General features: G+C 41.4%; 1 protein-coding gene across 3 annotated transcripts; it reads right to left on the bottom strand.

The window, feature by feature from the left end:
• Positions 1-2,174: 2,174 nt before the first annotated feature.
• Positions 2,175-8,770, bottom strand: slc25a55a (solute carrier family 25 member 55a). Of its 3 annotated transcripts, XM_076269380.1 has the most exons (10): positions 8,676-8,770; positions 7,561-7,665; positions 7,292-7,417; positions 6,824-6,879; positions 5,161-5,251; positions 4,919-5,037; positions 4,551-4,740; positions 4,200-4,354; positions 3,802-3,877; positions 2,175-3,576 (listed from the first exon to the last, which is right to left on the bottom strand). In XM_076269380.1, exons 2-10 carry the CDS (start codon positions 7,578-7,580, stop codon positions 3,417-3,419), a joined length of 993 nt encoding a protein of 330 aa, XP_076125495.1. In that variant the 5' UTR covers positions 7,581-7,665; positions 8,676-8,770; the 3' UTR covers positions 2,175-3,416. The 3 variants fall into 3 exon arrangements, with proteins under 3 accessions (XP_076125495.1, XP_076125497.1, XP_076125496.1); XM_076269382.1 differs by lacking the exons at positions 7,561-7,665; positions 8,676-8,770 and adding an exon at positions 6,126-6,197 and having other exon boundaries at positions 7,292-7,374; XM_076269381.1 differs by lacking the exons at positions 7,561-7,665; positions 8,676-8,770 and having other exon boundaries at positions 6,126-6,879; positions 7,292-7,381.
• Positions 8,771-11,885: the final 3,115 nt, after the last annotated feature.

The following is an 11,885-nucleotide window of genomic DNA, read 5'->3' as shown; positions in this document are numbered from 1 at the left end:
TGGGATAATAAATAAATAAATAATAAATCTAATTTCTTCTCTTCTGAGAGTAGCTCCTTCCCTAACAGCGTAACTCACCCATACTGTACTGTACCCATACTGTACACATCTACCTGATAACTGTCTACAAAATGATTATAAAAGTAATAAAAGACACAGGGTTATATGTCTTGTAGAACTGTAGCACGCCTGGAATTATACTTTTTTACTAGTAGTTCTTTGCAATGGCTGTTTGTGAAAGTTTGAAGTAGCCAGCATAAAAAGAGGCTATTTTTGATCTATGGATTTGAATTAGATGCCCATTTTGAGATTTTTCTTTTCAGGCTCTTGGAACACTGGCCATTTGGACACACCTGTACTTTGTGCCAAAAACCCTATTTGAAAAGCATTTACTGTGGCCTTTGATTTTTGAAGAAAAAATCAATTGCAGTACTTTCCAAAGCTTGGTTAGGAGATTGTGATTTCACAAAGGCACCTATGAATTCTCATAACCACTAAAAATGTAGGTGATGTTCCACACCTCATTGCATTCCAAACACCATCCATTTGAAGTACTCCCTTCAGTATGGTTGCAGCCTATGGGTGGGATAGTTTGCCTGTGAAAGTCATGATTACCAGGGAGTAATAGAAGTCTATAAAAGGGATTCAAGTGCAAACTTGTCACAAAAGGAAAAACTTCACAAAAGGATTCACTCAACTGTGATAGTTGACTGACTCATGGCCATGTTACCGCCCAGATAGCAAAATCAGATTGGCATCGGTGGCGTGCTACTTGTGGTCCGCCGTTGGACCACCATCTCTTTAAATTTAAATTGTCATGAATATTAAGAAAAGTTAATAGAATGATATATGGAGTATAACTGAACAAATGAAAAAGATTTGAAACCAATAGTGGCAAAATATTGGCCAATGTGTCTGCAACCCGCCAGTGGACCGCCTGAGAACCGATGAGCAAAATGCCAGCGGACCGCCAGCTATGCCCCAAATGGACAGACAGACAGTGGTCCACCAGCCTCTTGCTATCTGGGCGGCGACTGGCATACAATATTTTCTGTAACCAAAACACAGTCCTCCACTATCCTTTACATACTACTGTTGCTTATACTACTGTGCATAATCACTGGAATTTGGAATAGTGCCATTTCCATAACTGAAAGATACACACTATATTAAGTATGAAAATTACTGGGATACCTGACCATTATACCTTTGGGGCTTTTATGACATCCCATATTAAGTCTTTAGGCATACGATAGCTATAACAGTTTCCACCCATCTGGGAAGGCTTTCCACAGTTTGTCTGTGGGACTTTTCCACCATTCATCCAGAAGAACATTTGTGAGATTACACTCTAAAAAATGCTGGGTTAAAAACAACCCAAAAGTAACCCATGTGCTGGGTCATATATGGACCACTGATGTTGGATGAGAAAGCCTGGCTCACAATCTCCGTTTGTTCATCCCAAAGGTGTTTCTTGGAGTTGAGGTTAGGGCTATGAGCGGGCCAGTCAAGTAAAAAAAAACTCATCCAACTATGTCTTTATAGACCTTGCTTTCAGACGCCAGGCAAATGTGGCCCAAATTTTTTTGGGGGGGTCAAGTGACCAGGTCAGACTTCTTCAGAAGTAGGGTGAACACTCGAATCTTGCCCAGATCTGATTTTTTCAAATCAGATTTAGACCACTTCCATATGATCCTATATCAGACCCAGGTCTAATTTTTTTCAATGTGGCCGCAGTGTGAACAACCAAGGCTGATTTGATGTGACTTTTACGTCAATTTACATGGACTGGCAGGAGTTAGCTGATGTCATTGTTCTTTTGCACATGTGGGTCAGTTCGGAACTGCTAACACTTCACGCTGTAATCTGAAATAGGCCACATTTTAAAAGGTAATGTGAAAAGCCAAACAAAAAAATCGGATCTGAGCAGACAGCATGACTAGGTGCTTGATTTTATACACCTGTGGCACTTAGTCTAAAAGAAACACATCAAAGTTGTGTAGAATCAAATCTGACAAAGCAGCAAACTATCCAACTACAGATCATATCTACACTCACACATTTGATTGGTGTAAGAGCGCGTGGAGCCAATCAAATGAATGAATCTCACTCTCAATGTGCGAGAGTTGGCAGCTCTGTATTATGTCTACTTACAGAAAAATTCAAGACTCCAGTGCAATAACATTTGTTTATTAAAAGTTTTAGCAGAATAGAAAAATACAGGATTCAGTGAGAATGTAACATTCTGGTTAAAAATTTCACAATTTTATATTAGTTGTTGTGTAACATATAGAGCCCAAGGGCGGCCTAACGACAGCCAGTGAACCATCGTCCTCTGCAGTTACCCTTCACATTACAAGACAAGCAAATTCGCTCATAAGGCAGACATAACACAGACAAGACACAGGCATTCAGAGAAGCCACATACAACTAGACAGACAATGCAAAGGACTGAACATAACATTAATGACTGCTTCAAGAACTTGAACACTCACTTACAGAGAACAAGAAAGCAGGTCATAAAAGTAAACTGCTGCACCCACACACACAACCTCTTAACACTGTGACCAATCAAGTAAAAGACACAAGTAGTGTCTTTGAATGCAACCTTCGGTGATCCCATAACCAAAATGGTTGTGTTTTCCTTGGTCCAATCACGACTTTTGGGAAATGTATGAAAGTACATATAAACGGCTTGTTTATTGTTCCTATTAGTAACAATATGCAAAATATAGTTGAAATGTTCCCATTAATGAAATTGTATTTTATCTTAAAATTTACTGCTCCTGCAGTCAAATTTGAAATAAGGGAATTTCAAAACAGAAAAGTATTATTTGTTGCATGTTTTTTTTTTTAACATGAGAAGGCCTGTCATTTGTCAAAAGCAACTTTGTCCAAACACTGTAAGAAATCAGCAATTGTGGGAATTTAAATAGACATATTTTAGTTGAAATAAAAATATATACATACAAAAAGCAATATGATTGATAAGGTCTTTTTTTTGGACTACGTGCCGAAAAGGACACCATATTTCCCTCCCTCACTGAGGGAAATTCCAAGAGGAGAACTTTCTGGAGAAAGAGTGGACCATTGAGTATAAACTCTTGTAGTAAGTCTTCCTCAGCTTCTCAATGAGGCTTTTCCGCCAACAAGTGCAACCGTTGACTTTAGCCCCACAAACAATCCAGGAAGCCAAAAGAGGAAGTGCTGGCGAGCCTCACACACACACACACACACACAGGAAGTCAACGACAGCATACATGTGAGGCTCAAAAATAAATCTGACAACTAAGCTCTTTTTGTCGTCTGTCCTTTCATTCAAAATTGGTGGTTGTGTAGCTGCCACTAGTATCTTTCTTTCCTTTGTTTTCCTTAAATACTTCAGGGAGTCTGCAAAGTGCCTCTGTTGTTCCACCTTAGGCGGAGAGGAGGCCGAATGGGGTCTGGCCCATGATGAACTCGCCTACGCCCACAAAGTACATGACTTGGGCAATTCCAAAGAGCGGTGCGATGACCAGCGCCCGGCAACCGGCACCCTTGAGGAAGGCAGAGGGGCCCTCCCGCTGCATAATCTTACTGCAGAGGCAAGCAGAGAGGAGAGATAAGGTTAACGACCACACACAGGAACTAGAAGAGCAGGTTATGCAAAACTACCCCAAAGCTAAATGCTACCGCCTGGCTTCTCATTCAAAGCTTTTGGCTCTACTCCAAGAACAAGAAGAGTTGGTTGGTTATGCAAAGCAACACCCTCCCTAAGCGATGCAAATGAATTTCACTGGAAGCTCATCAGCGTCTGCTTACCTTACACAGTCCACAACGCCCTTGTAGCTTTCCTCATTGGCTCCCCTGCTTAGGGACTGGAGCCTGGTCTTAACCACTGCACAGGACAAACACAGGAGACATAGACCCATTAGGCCCACTGAAACTGATAACTTCATTGGCTCAACTATTTTCCAGATCAACTGCTTTCTAAACTGGGGTGTTTTTCAACAATCTTGCTACTGAGTCCAAATCATTCAATCATAACATAAAAATGAAACTGTAGACTGATGCTGAATCCAAATACTGAAAAAGTTCCCATAGCAATATTTAAATGAAAAGTTTGGTATAGAACTTGTTATAGATCGTTTCAGCCATTTGAAGTTTGGCTTGATCTATGATGTATAAAGCATTGGACTGGGGATGGAAGCAGAACATACCATCACAGGGGTTGACGGCCACAGCAGCAGTGGAGCCAGCCAGACAGCCGGACACAAAGGACCAGTAGAAAGGGCTGGTGCCATCGGGTGAGGACTGGCCCATGTGGTTTAGGTGAGCAAACAGAGGGAAGTACATCATGGAGAAGGGCACATCTCTGCAAGAGATACAAAACACAAACAGCATGAGTAAATTAGACAGCACATACGATGATCATCAACAGTCCATTTCTATGGCGGACTATGGTGATTATCCGACAACAGTCCATTTATATGGTGGCTTTTACTGTACTGTAGTCAGTAGGTTTAGTTACAATATGGGGCTTCATAACCATGGCATGGCTCTTCTCATACCTCATGAGAGTGGCCCCAAGGCCCTTGTAGAGCCCCTGGATGCCCTGCGTGTGCAGGAGCTCGCGAGCGATCTGCGTGGCCGACACGGCGCGGCCTGGAGCAGGGCTGGATGTGTAAGAGCGGCTCAGCACCGTGTTGGTGGCAGCCAGCTTGGTGGGAGACATGATGCCAGGATTCCTCTGCTGGGCAGCTAAGAGAGGGACAGACAGCGAGACAGAAGAAAAGTTACATCACAGGATTTCAAATAGGCATATTAACACCAATCATCTTGCTTGAATAAGTTTAGATTTTAAAAGGATAATCATTATTTAAAAAAAAAAAAAAAAAAAAAAAAAAAAAAAAAAAAAAAAAAAAACATTTTCACTTACCTATTCTTCCAGCATCTTGAAGCTGAATCTTCAGCATTTCCATGGGAGTAGTGATGATCACTTGGCACATGCCAGCACCACATCCTGCCAACATCTCCTTAAACACAGTCAAGCCCTTCCTGCAAAGCCAATGAGGGACACGGTTACGAAACAGCCAAAGACAGACAGAGGGATGATTCCCAGAAGAGCTACTGGGAGACTCTTCTTGGCAGACTTGAGCCGTGTTGATCAGAAGTACTTACCCATCTTTGGCAAGGTGGTGGCGGAAGAAGTCGTTGGCGGCTAGTTTGATAGCCTTCTCAGGGGTGACAAGAGTTAGGTTCACTGCAGCACCTATTAACACAAAAACATGGGGGATTAGCAAAAACAGAAGGAGTACTCACACACACAGTCACACTCAATTACGGTTAAAGAAGTCAGACATTTCCCACCACCATCACACCAGAGATCCTCACATACTTAAACAATCTAAGATTACATTTTAAGAAACAAACATGTCTGCAGGGAGGCTGTAAGTGTGGTGTGAATACTTTGGAATGATAATGGCAGGGAATCTTTGCATAACAGCTCATACACACAATCACACAACATCTCTCTATAATTACAAACAAACAAATAAATAAATAAAAAGAAAAACGAGAGAGAGAGAGAGAGAGAGAGAGAGAGAGAGAGAGAGAGAGAGAGAGAGAGAGAGAGAGAGAGAGAGAGAGAGAGAGAGAGAGAGAGAGAGAATCGAGTAGGAAACAGACTGAATTGAGTAGGAAACAGAGGATGCAAGAGCAATCTAGACAAGAATGCTCAGAAAGAAGGAATGATCCGATCTTGATCAGGTTTATCTCAAGATCCCATAGCCTTCAGAGCAAGGCACACAGACTACCATTAGAGTCAACATTTAGCTACAGAAAAAAATGCAAGAAAGATGCGAGACCAGACAAGTAGCTAAGGCCAACGAAACGATGACGAGACAATTAGGCAGAGCTCAGTGGCACAAGATGTTTAGTCAGAAAGGAGGTGATACAAACAGTGACAGAGAAATGACGAGACAAAAGAAGCCAAGAGTCGGCTGACTAGGAACAAAGGGACAGCGAGTGAAAAAAATAAAAACTGTAGACATTAAAAAAACATTAATAATAAATAAACAAATAAATAAATAAATTAAAAAAAAAGATATTGGTGCCTAATTGAAATAAAGCGATGTTGTAAGAACCATTATATGATTTGCCTCCAGCGTGGCTGCGCCATATCGGCTAGCCTTCAATATTCCCAGGGGGACCCACGTCTGTAATATGAAAAACACAGATGCAAACAAACAGCATTCCTCACATAACGGGAGCCCATACAACTGACTCCCCTCTCTCCAACCTCACGTTTGCACAAATCAATCTCTCTAAGCAGGTATAAAGGACTACATAAATGCACTTCAGAGCACTGATGCAAAGATCATATAAAACTACCATAACCTTACTTTCAAGTTCTGATAAGATCATTAAGACGTGTTAAATGAGAATCAACACACAGATTCAAGTCTCTCGTCTTAGGGTGGAGATAAGAAGCATTACTACTTGGTAGAGACTGTAGGATGCACAGAGTATAGGTGAAACACTCAGGTGTTTCAGGTCAAACTCCTCTATTAAACTAACTAAGGAGAAAGGGACACGTCCATAAAACGTGGTGGAATACACTTCTCCACTTAGGGTAACCACCAGTGTCTCTACAGCAGTTCTGAGAACAGCTTTAGGCATGAAACGGTAGGACGTTAATTGTAAAAAAATAACTTATACGGCCCTTTATCTTGTCACTTCCCGCATCATTCATTGTTTCACATTTCTGTCTGTTTGTCTACTGAATAAAACACTAAATAAAACTACATCTAAAAAAATAAATAAAAAAAAGTGTGAATCTTACCTCTGTACATTCCAAAGTATCCCTCAGATCTTACAGTTTTGAATAGGCAATCCATCCTAAAAAGCAGAACAAATACAAAGAGCAAAACTAGTTTAGTTTATATATATATATATATATATGAATTACCAACATACTCCAGGAACTGGGAAGCTTTTGTATACGTAAACATAAGAGCAAACAGTGCAATGAGGGCCAGAGATATACGTGCAGGCATGCAGCTGGGTAGGGAGAGGGAGAGAATGAGAGATCCAAGCCTATCCACTACACACATTCCAATGGGATTAGTCTGCTACAGGGATGGCATGCGAGAACCAAGGGCAACAGGGATCAAAGCCTCTCCCGAGTTAATGAGTGTGCTGCAGTATCTGTAACCACCACTCAAATTTCACTGTTGTACAACTGAAAGACAGCTAGGCAAAAGCTTGCTGAAACCCATCTATGAAGAGACAAAAGGGAAATATCACTCACATGTTCTTGTAGACTTGATGGCCCTGTCGCTGATTCTGTAGCCTGGTCTTTGCCAAGTCGATGGGGAACACACAGGTCACCCCAACAATGCCAGCAATGCCGCCATTGATCAGCTTGGCAGGGAGGCTACAAGAGAAGAAAATAATGGGAATTAGATATTCATTGAAAGTTTTTCAGATGTAATAATAACTGTCTACATTTATACTTTGAACGTTCCTTGTTTAACAATCAGAGTTATGACTACAGAGATGAGTGCAAGTGTAAATTACCTGATGGGTTGCTGAGACATGATGACTTTCAGAAAAGCAACGAATGCAAACAGGAGATGACTAAGAAGTTTTTGGTGTTGCGGTAGGTAGTCAACGATAAGTAATCTGCAAGTGAAAAGCGAAAAAGAGACAAAAGGCACCAGGTTTATGCACTGAACACTTCCCAGAGCATGGCCACACTAATCTCTTCCCACACACATTGCAACCCCCCCCCTTGACCTCTACCCTCCCCCATCCACAAAGACCACAAATGGGCCAAAAGGACTTCCGGAGTAGTGACAGGGGCGTGGATATACTGACACACACTAGCCAAGAGACCCTGTAATTGGATCCACTATAGGCTGTCCATGAGTTAGTGATGCACTTGTGCAATATTGTATTTACCATCACGCAAGCCAAGTCAAGACATGACATGTATATTAAGTACTGGACAACCTAACAATAATGATCTCTGCAAGCAGACTGCAATGCCTTGACAGTTAAAGACTGCAATGTACACATTATATGAACTCCCCTATAAAGGATGAATTATATACAAGTTCATTCAGTGTTGAGGGCTGAAACGTAGGCTACAGTCGGCTGCCTTTGTCATTTCTGGTTGCCAAGCATTGGAAACTGCTAGCAAGAACATATGAAACCGCCCCTCCCCCACAGCCTACAATTGACTACCCGTGTCTTCGCTAAATGTTAACATCTAAACAGTAAAAGGATAGTCTTATTTCAAACTTTAAAGGCTAGAAAGTGATGTTAGTTGACGTCTGTGAATCCTTCAAATGACTAAACTTCAATTAATTTTAATTTGAAGCCTGCCCGGAAATGCCACCCGTCACAGAGCGAGCGGTAACGTTAATTTACGATTATTAACTAAAAGTGGATGCATTCATTGATTTAAATGAACCTAAATGCATGAGATTATCTTAACACAATTAACGGAATTCGGGGACAGGCGCAAAGAGTATGTTAAGATATCCGAACAAGCAAACTTATTCAAGGGAGGAAAAGAAACGTTAACGTTAACTTAATGTTAAAGAGAACCGGAATGTAGTATTAGATCAGCGAATACCCGATTAAAAGTTAGATATTTTGTTTAATAGTTATTTTTTAATAACACTTACCTGGTGAGTAAAGCCTTTGGAAGTAGTTTTATTATCTGTCAGAAAACTCAAGCGCTTTTCTTCTATCTTCGTCAGGCGTCTGAAATGGACTGAATGCAAATGAGTCTTTCTTCATATGAGGATGAGGAGGGAGGGAGGCGTAAATCGTCACTTGTTTGTTTCGTCCAATCATCTCCCAGAAATGCACATGCCTCATTACTATTGGTCCAACGTCGGGGACGAGAGTGGGCGTTCTTGTAGCCTAGTGTCCAATTTCATGAAGATGGGGCCCCTAGTCAATGGATGAGCTTTTACTGTCTATGATGAGAAGAGCAAAAAAGGAGAGGCAGATTTTTTCCCCGTGGAAACTCTTACTTCAATTGAGTTAATCAGAAGTAACCAAAATACATTGGTCTATTACACATAATATGTGAAACTAGAAGTTGTCCTAACATCAGGTCAGGCCTGGTTAAGCCTAGAATACAAGGATAACCCTGATGTTGCTATAAAAGGCTACATGCTATTTTATTGAAACTGAAGATGAGGTGACTTACTCACTGATGACTAATTAAAACCTGAGATACTCGAAATAGCCAAGACTAATGGGCACAAGGCCTACACTATAATCTCAATAGACACAGGAAGGCACATACCTCCTAATCGTTATTTCTCTGTATGATTAAGACTTAACTCTTACACACAGCAGGCTGTCTTGGCCATTTTCCAAACCTCTTTGCCATCTAGAAACTGACTGTTAACACTTGACATTTGTGTTGTCAAAAAGGACAATCTACTGGATACATTCAATGTTGATTGAAATTCTTTATTGACGTTTCTGTATAAAGGATGTTTCAAATAAATAAATAAGTAAATAAAATGTCTTTGTACATTATTGGTCAAAAGGATAAACACAATAAAGCCAGAAGGCTTATTTCCATTGTGGTCCTTGAAATGTGTGAGCTTGGTATGTGAGCCAGCCATTGTTTGCAGGTGTAGAAATGTGGTGTATGTAAATATGCAGGTGTATGTAAATATGTGTATGGTGGTAACAATCTCCATGCTGTTTACAAGTCAAGTCAAGTCAAGTTTACAAGACATTGTAAGCCTAAAGACAGCTCATGACATTGAAATGGGCCTTGCCATGTGTTACACAACTTGCATTTATAACCGAGAAAACTTTTACAAGGTTTTATAGAAAAACTGAAAAACATAATGCCAGCCTTTGTTTGGTACATTGAGCCTTTAAAAAATGCTGTGTAGAGGTTGATTTTAAATAGGGAGGTGATAAAGTTTCTTGAATTTCCCCTTGGGCAGCCGTGGCCCACTGGTTAGCACTCTGGACTTGTAACCGGAGGGTTGCCGGTTCGAGCCCCGACCAGTGGGCCACAGCTGAAGTGCCCTTGAGCAAGGCACCTAACCCCTCACTGCTCCTCGAGCTGTTGTTGCAGGCAGCTCACTGCGCCGGTATTAGTGTGTGCCTCACCTCACTGTGTGCTGTGTTTCACTAATTCACGGATTGGGTTAAATTCAGAGACCAAATCTCCCTCAAGGGATCAAAATACTAATAAAGTATCTATCTCTATCTAAAGTTGAGTCTAAATGCTTCTGGTAATTGAATTCCCTTTTTTTACCATGGTTTTGCTGAGATAAGCAGCAGGAGATAACTCTACCTCCTCCTCCTATTGCCTCACCTGGGTCCAACAATTCCCAAGCTCGTAGCACAAAATACTGCTCTCAGATTACTCTTTGCATTCACAGTGGGTGTGCCACTGTAAACATACATGCAATAGTCATACACACAGAATGAGAGACAGAGATAGAGGAAAGCATGTCAAGAGCAAAGTGGGCCAGAGGGGTGCACCAGAGCCACGGTGGAATGCTGAAGAGGCAAATTCCTGGCAAATTCCAGGTATTCCAGTTGATGGTTTTATCCATTATGATATCAGGGCTTTGGTTTCCCAAACAAAGCTCCATTCTCTTTTGTTGGCAGGACAATTCATACCATTCTTACGTGATTAGTCTGATCGTGCCCAGACTAAACATACACTTTAGTTAATGGATTAGCATGGAATGGCAGAAACTCACAGCAATGTGTTAGAACACATAATAACAAACACCCTATGAAGAAGTAGCGGCTCCTGGGTTGATAAATCGGCTGTATCCATTATCTTGGCCTTGATCATTGTAACGTGGGGGCGTTAGCTCTGGGGTGCGCTGGTGCAGAATTTGGGAATTGTTTTCACTCACCTGGTATGCACTCGGATATAAGTGGGAGCACTGGCGCCTTAATGCAGGGGCTTACCTGGGCTTCAGCCCAGGGGCCTCGACCAATGAGGGGCCTCCTAATAATAATAATGATAATCAATAATAATAAACGTCGTGTCCGTATTCGCGGCGTCAGCCTACTCTGGAGCTAGCCTAAATAATTGAGCACATCGTACTGCTCTACAATTAGGCTACATCCATGCAGAGGCCCCCTTTGTCTTCTCCAATTCTAAAATGTAACAAAATGTAACAAAACGTAATAAATCCCAACGGGTGTAGCTAGAGGAGAGGCTGAAACTGACTGACAAACTTATCATACAAACTCTGGAGATAACGTGGGTAGGATTGAAGCGACGATAAACGAATGACGTGGATTCCTGTAACTGTCCATGAAAACAGAAGGCATAGCAGGTAAATATCGTAACAAATAGCCTGGAAATGAAACGGCTTTAAAAACATGTATTTCACTTGTCTCATTGGAGTGAACGCAGAACATGGGCTGTGGCGCAAATAAATGAATTAGTGATCTGCATCTCCGTTCACCAACAGCTAAGTTTGTGCTAACCCATTCGCACATATAATAGTCTGTTATGTTTTCCATTGTTAACGTGAGATATGTCTCCATGTAGTGTAGTGATAATGCAGGTAGCCATGTTCACGTCACATGAGCCAGCTTGTTCTGTAGGCTAGGCTAAATTTCTGTCCCTCCCAAACTGCGTTAAACTGGTGTGTTAAGTAGACAGAATTTCAAAAAAACATATAGCCCAGGGGCCTCGGGTGGTAGGCTATTAAGGCGCCCCTGAGTGGGAGTGGGAGTGTGTTGGATTTCCTCGGTGTTCCTGACCTAAGATAAACAAACCTGTAAAGAATGTTCAGACGTGTCTGTGGGTTTCAGGAAAGAACACATATTTCGCAGAATATAGAAGAATATTTTCTTGAAATAGAATGGAACACCCCTACATTTTC

The sequence above is a fragment of the Alosa pseudoharengus genome, unplaced genomic scaffold, assembly GCF_046254945.1.
Source record: "Alosa pseudoharengus isolate Yale_2024_CS ecotype anadromous, Long Island Sound unplaced genomic scaffold, YU_APseudo_1.1 YU_APseudo_1.1_scf_5, whole genome shotgun sequence".
Lineage (NCBI taxonomy): Eukaryota > Metazoa > Chordata > Actinopteri > Clupeiformes > Clupeidae > Alosa > Alosa pseudoharengus.
The sequence above is the reverse complement of the archived record's forward strand: the minus strand, read 5'-3'. Positions and strand labels throughout refer to the sequence as shown.

Coding starts and splice junctions, on each gene's coding strand:
- slc25a55a (XM_076269380.1), bottom strand. CDS start 7,580: ATGTCTCAGCAACCCATCAG. Junction 4,741..4,918: donor TCAAGATGCTGGAAGAATAG/GTAAGTGAAAAT, acceptor TCCCTCTCTTAG/CTGCCCAGCAGAGGAATCCT. Junction 4,355..4,550: donor CTTGGGGCCACTCTCATGAG/GTATGAGAAGAG, acceptor TATCTCTTGCAG/AGATGTGCCCTTCTCCATGA.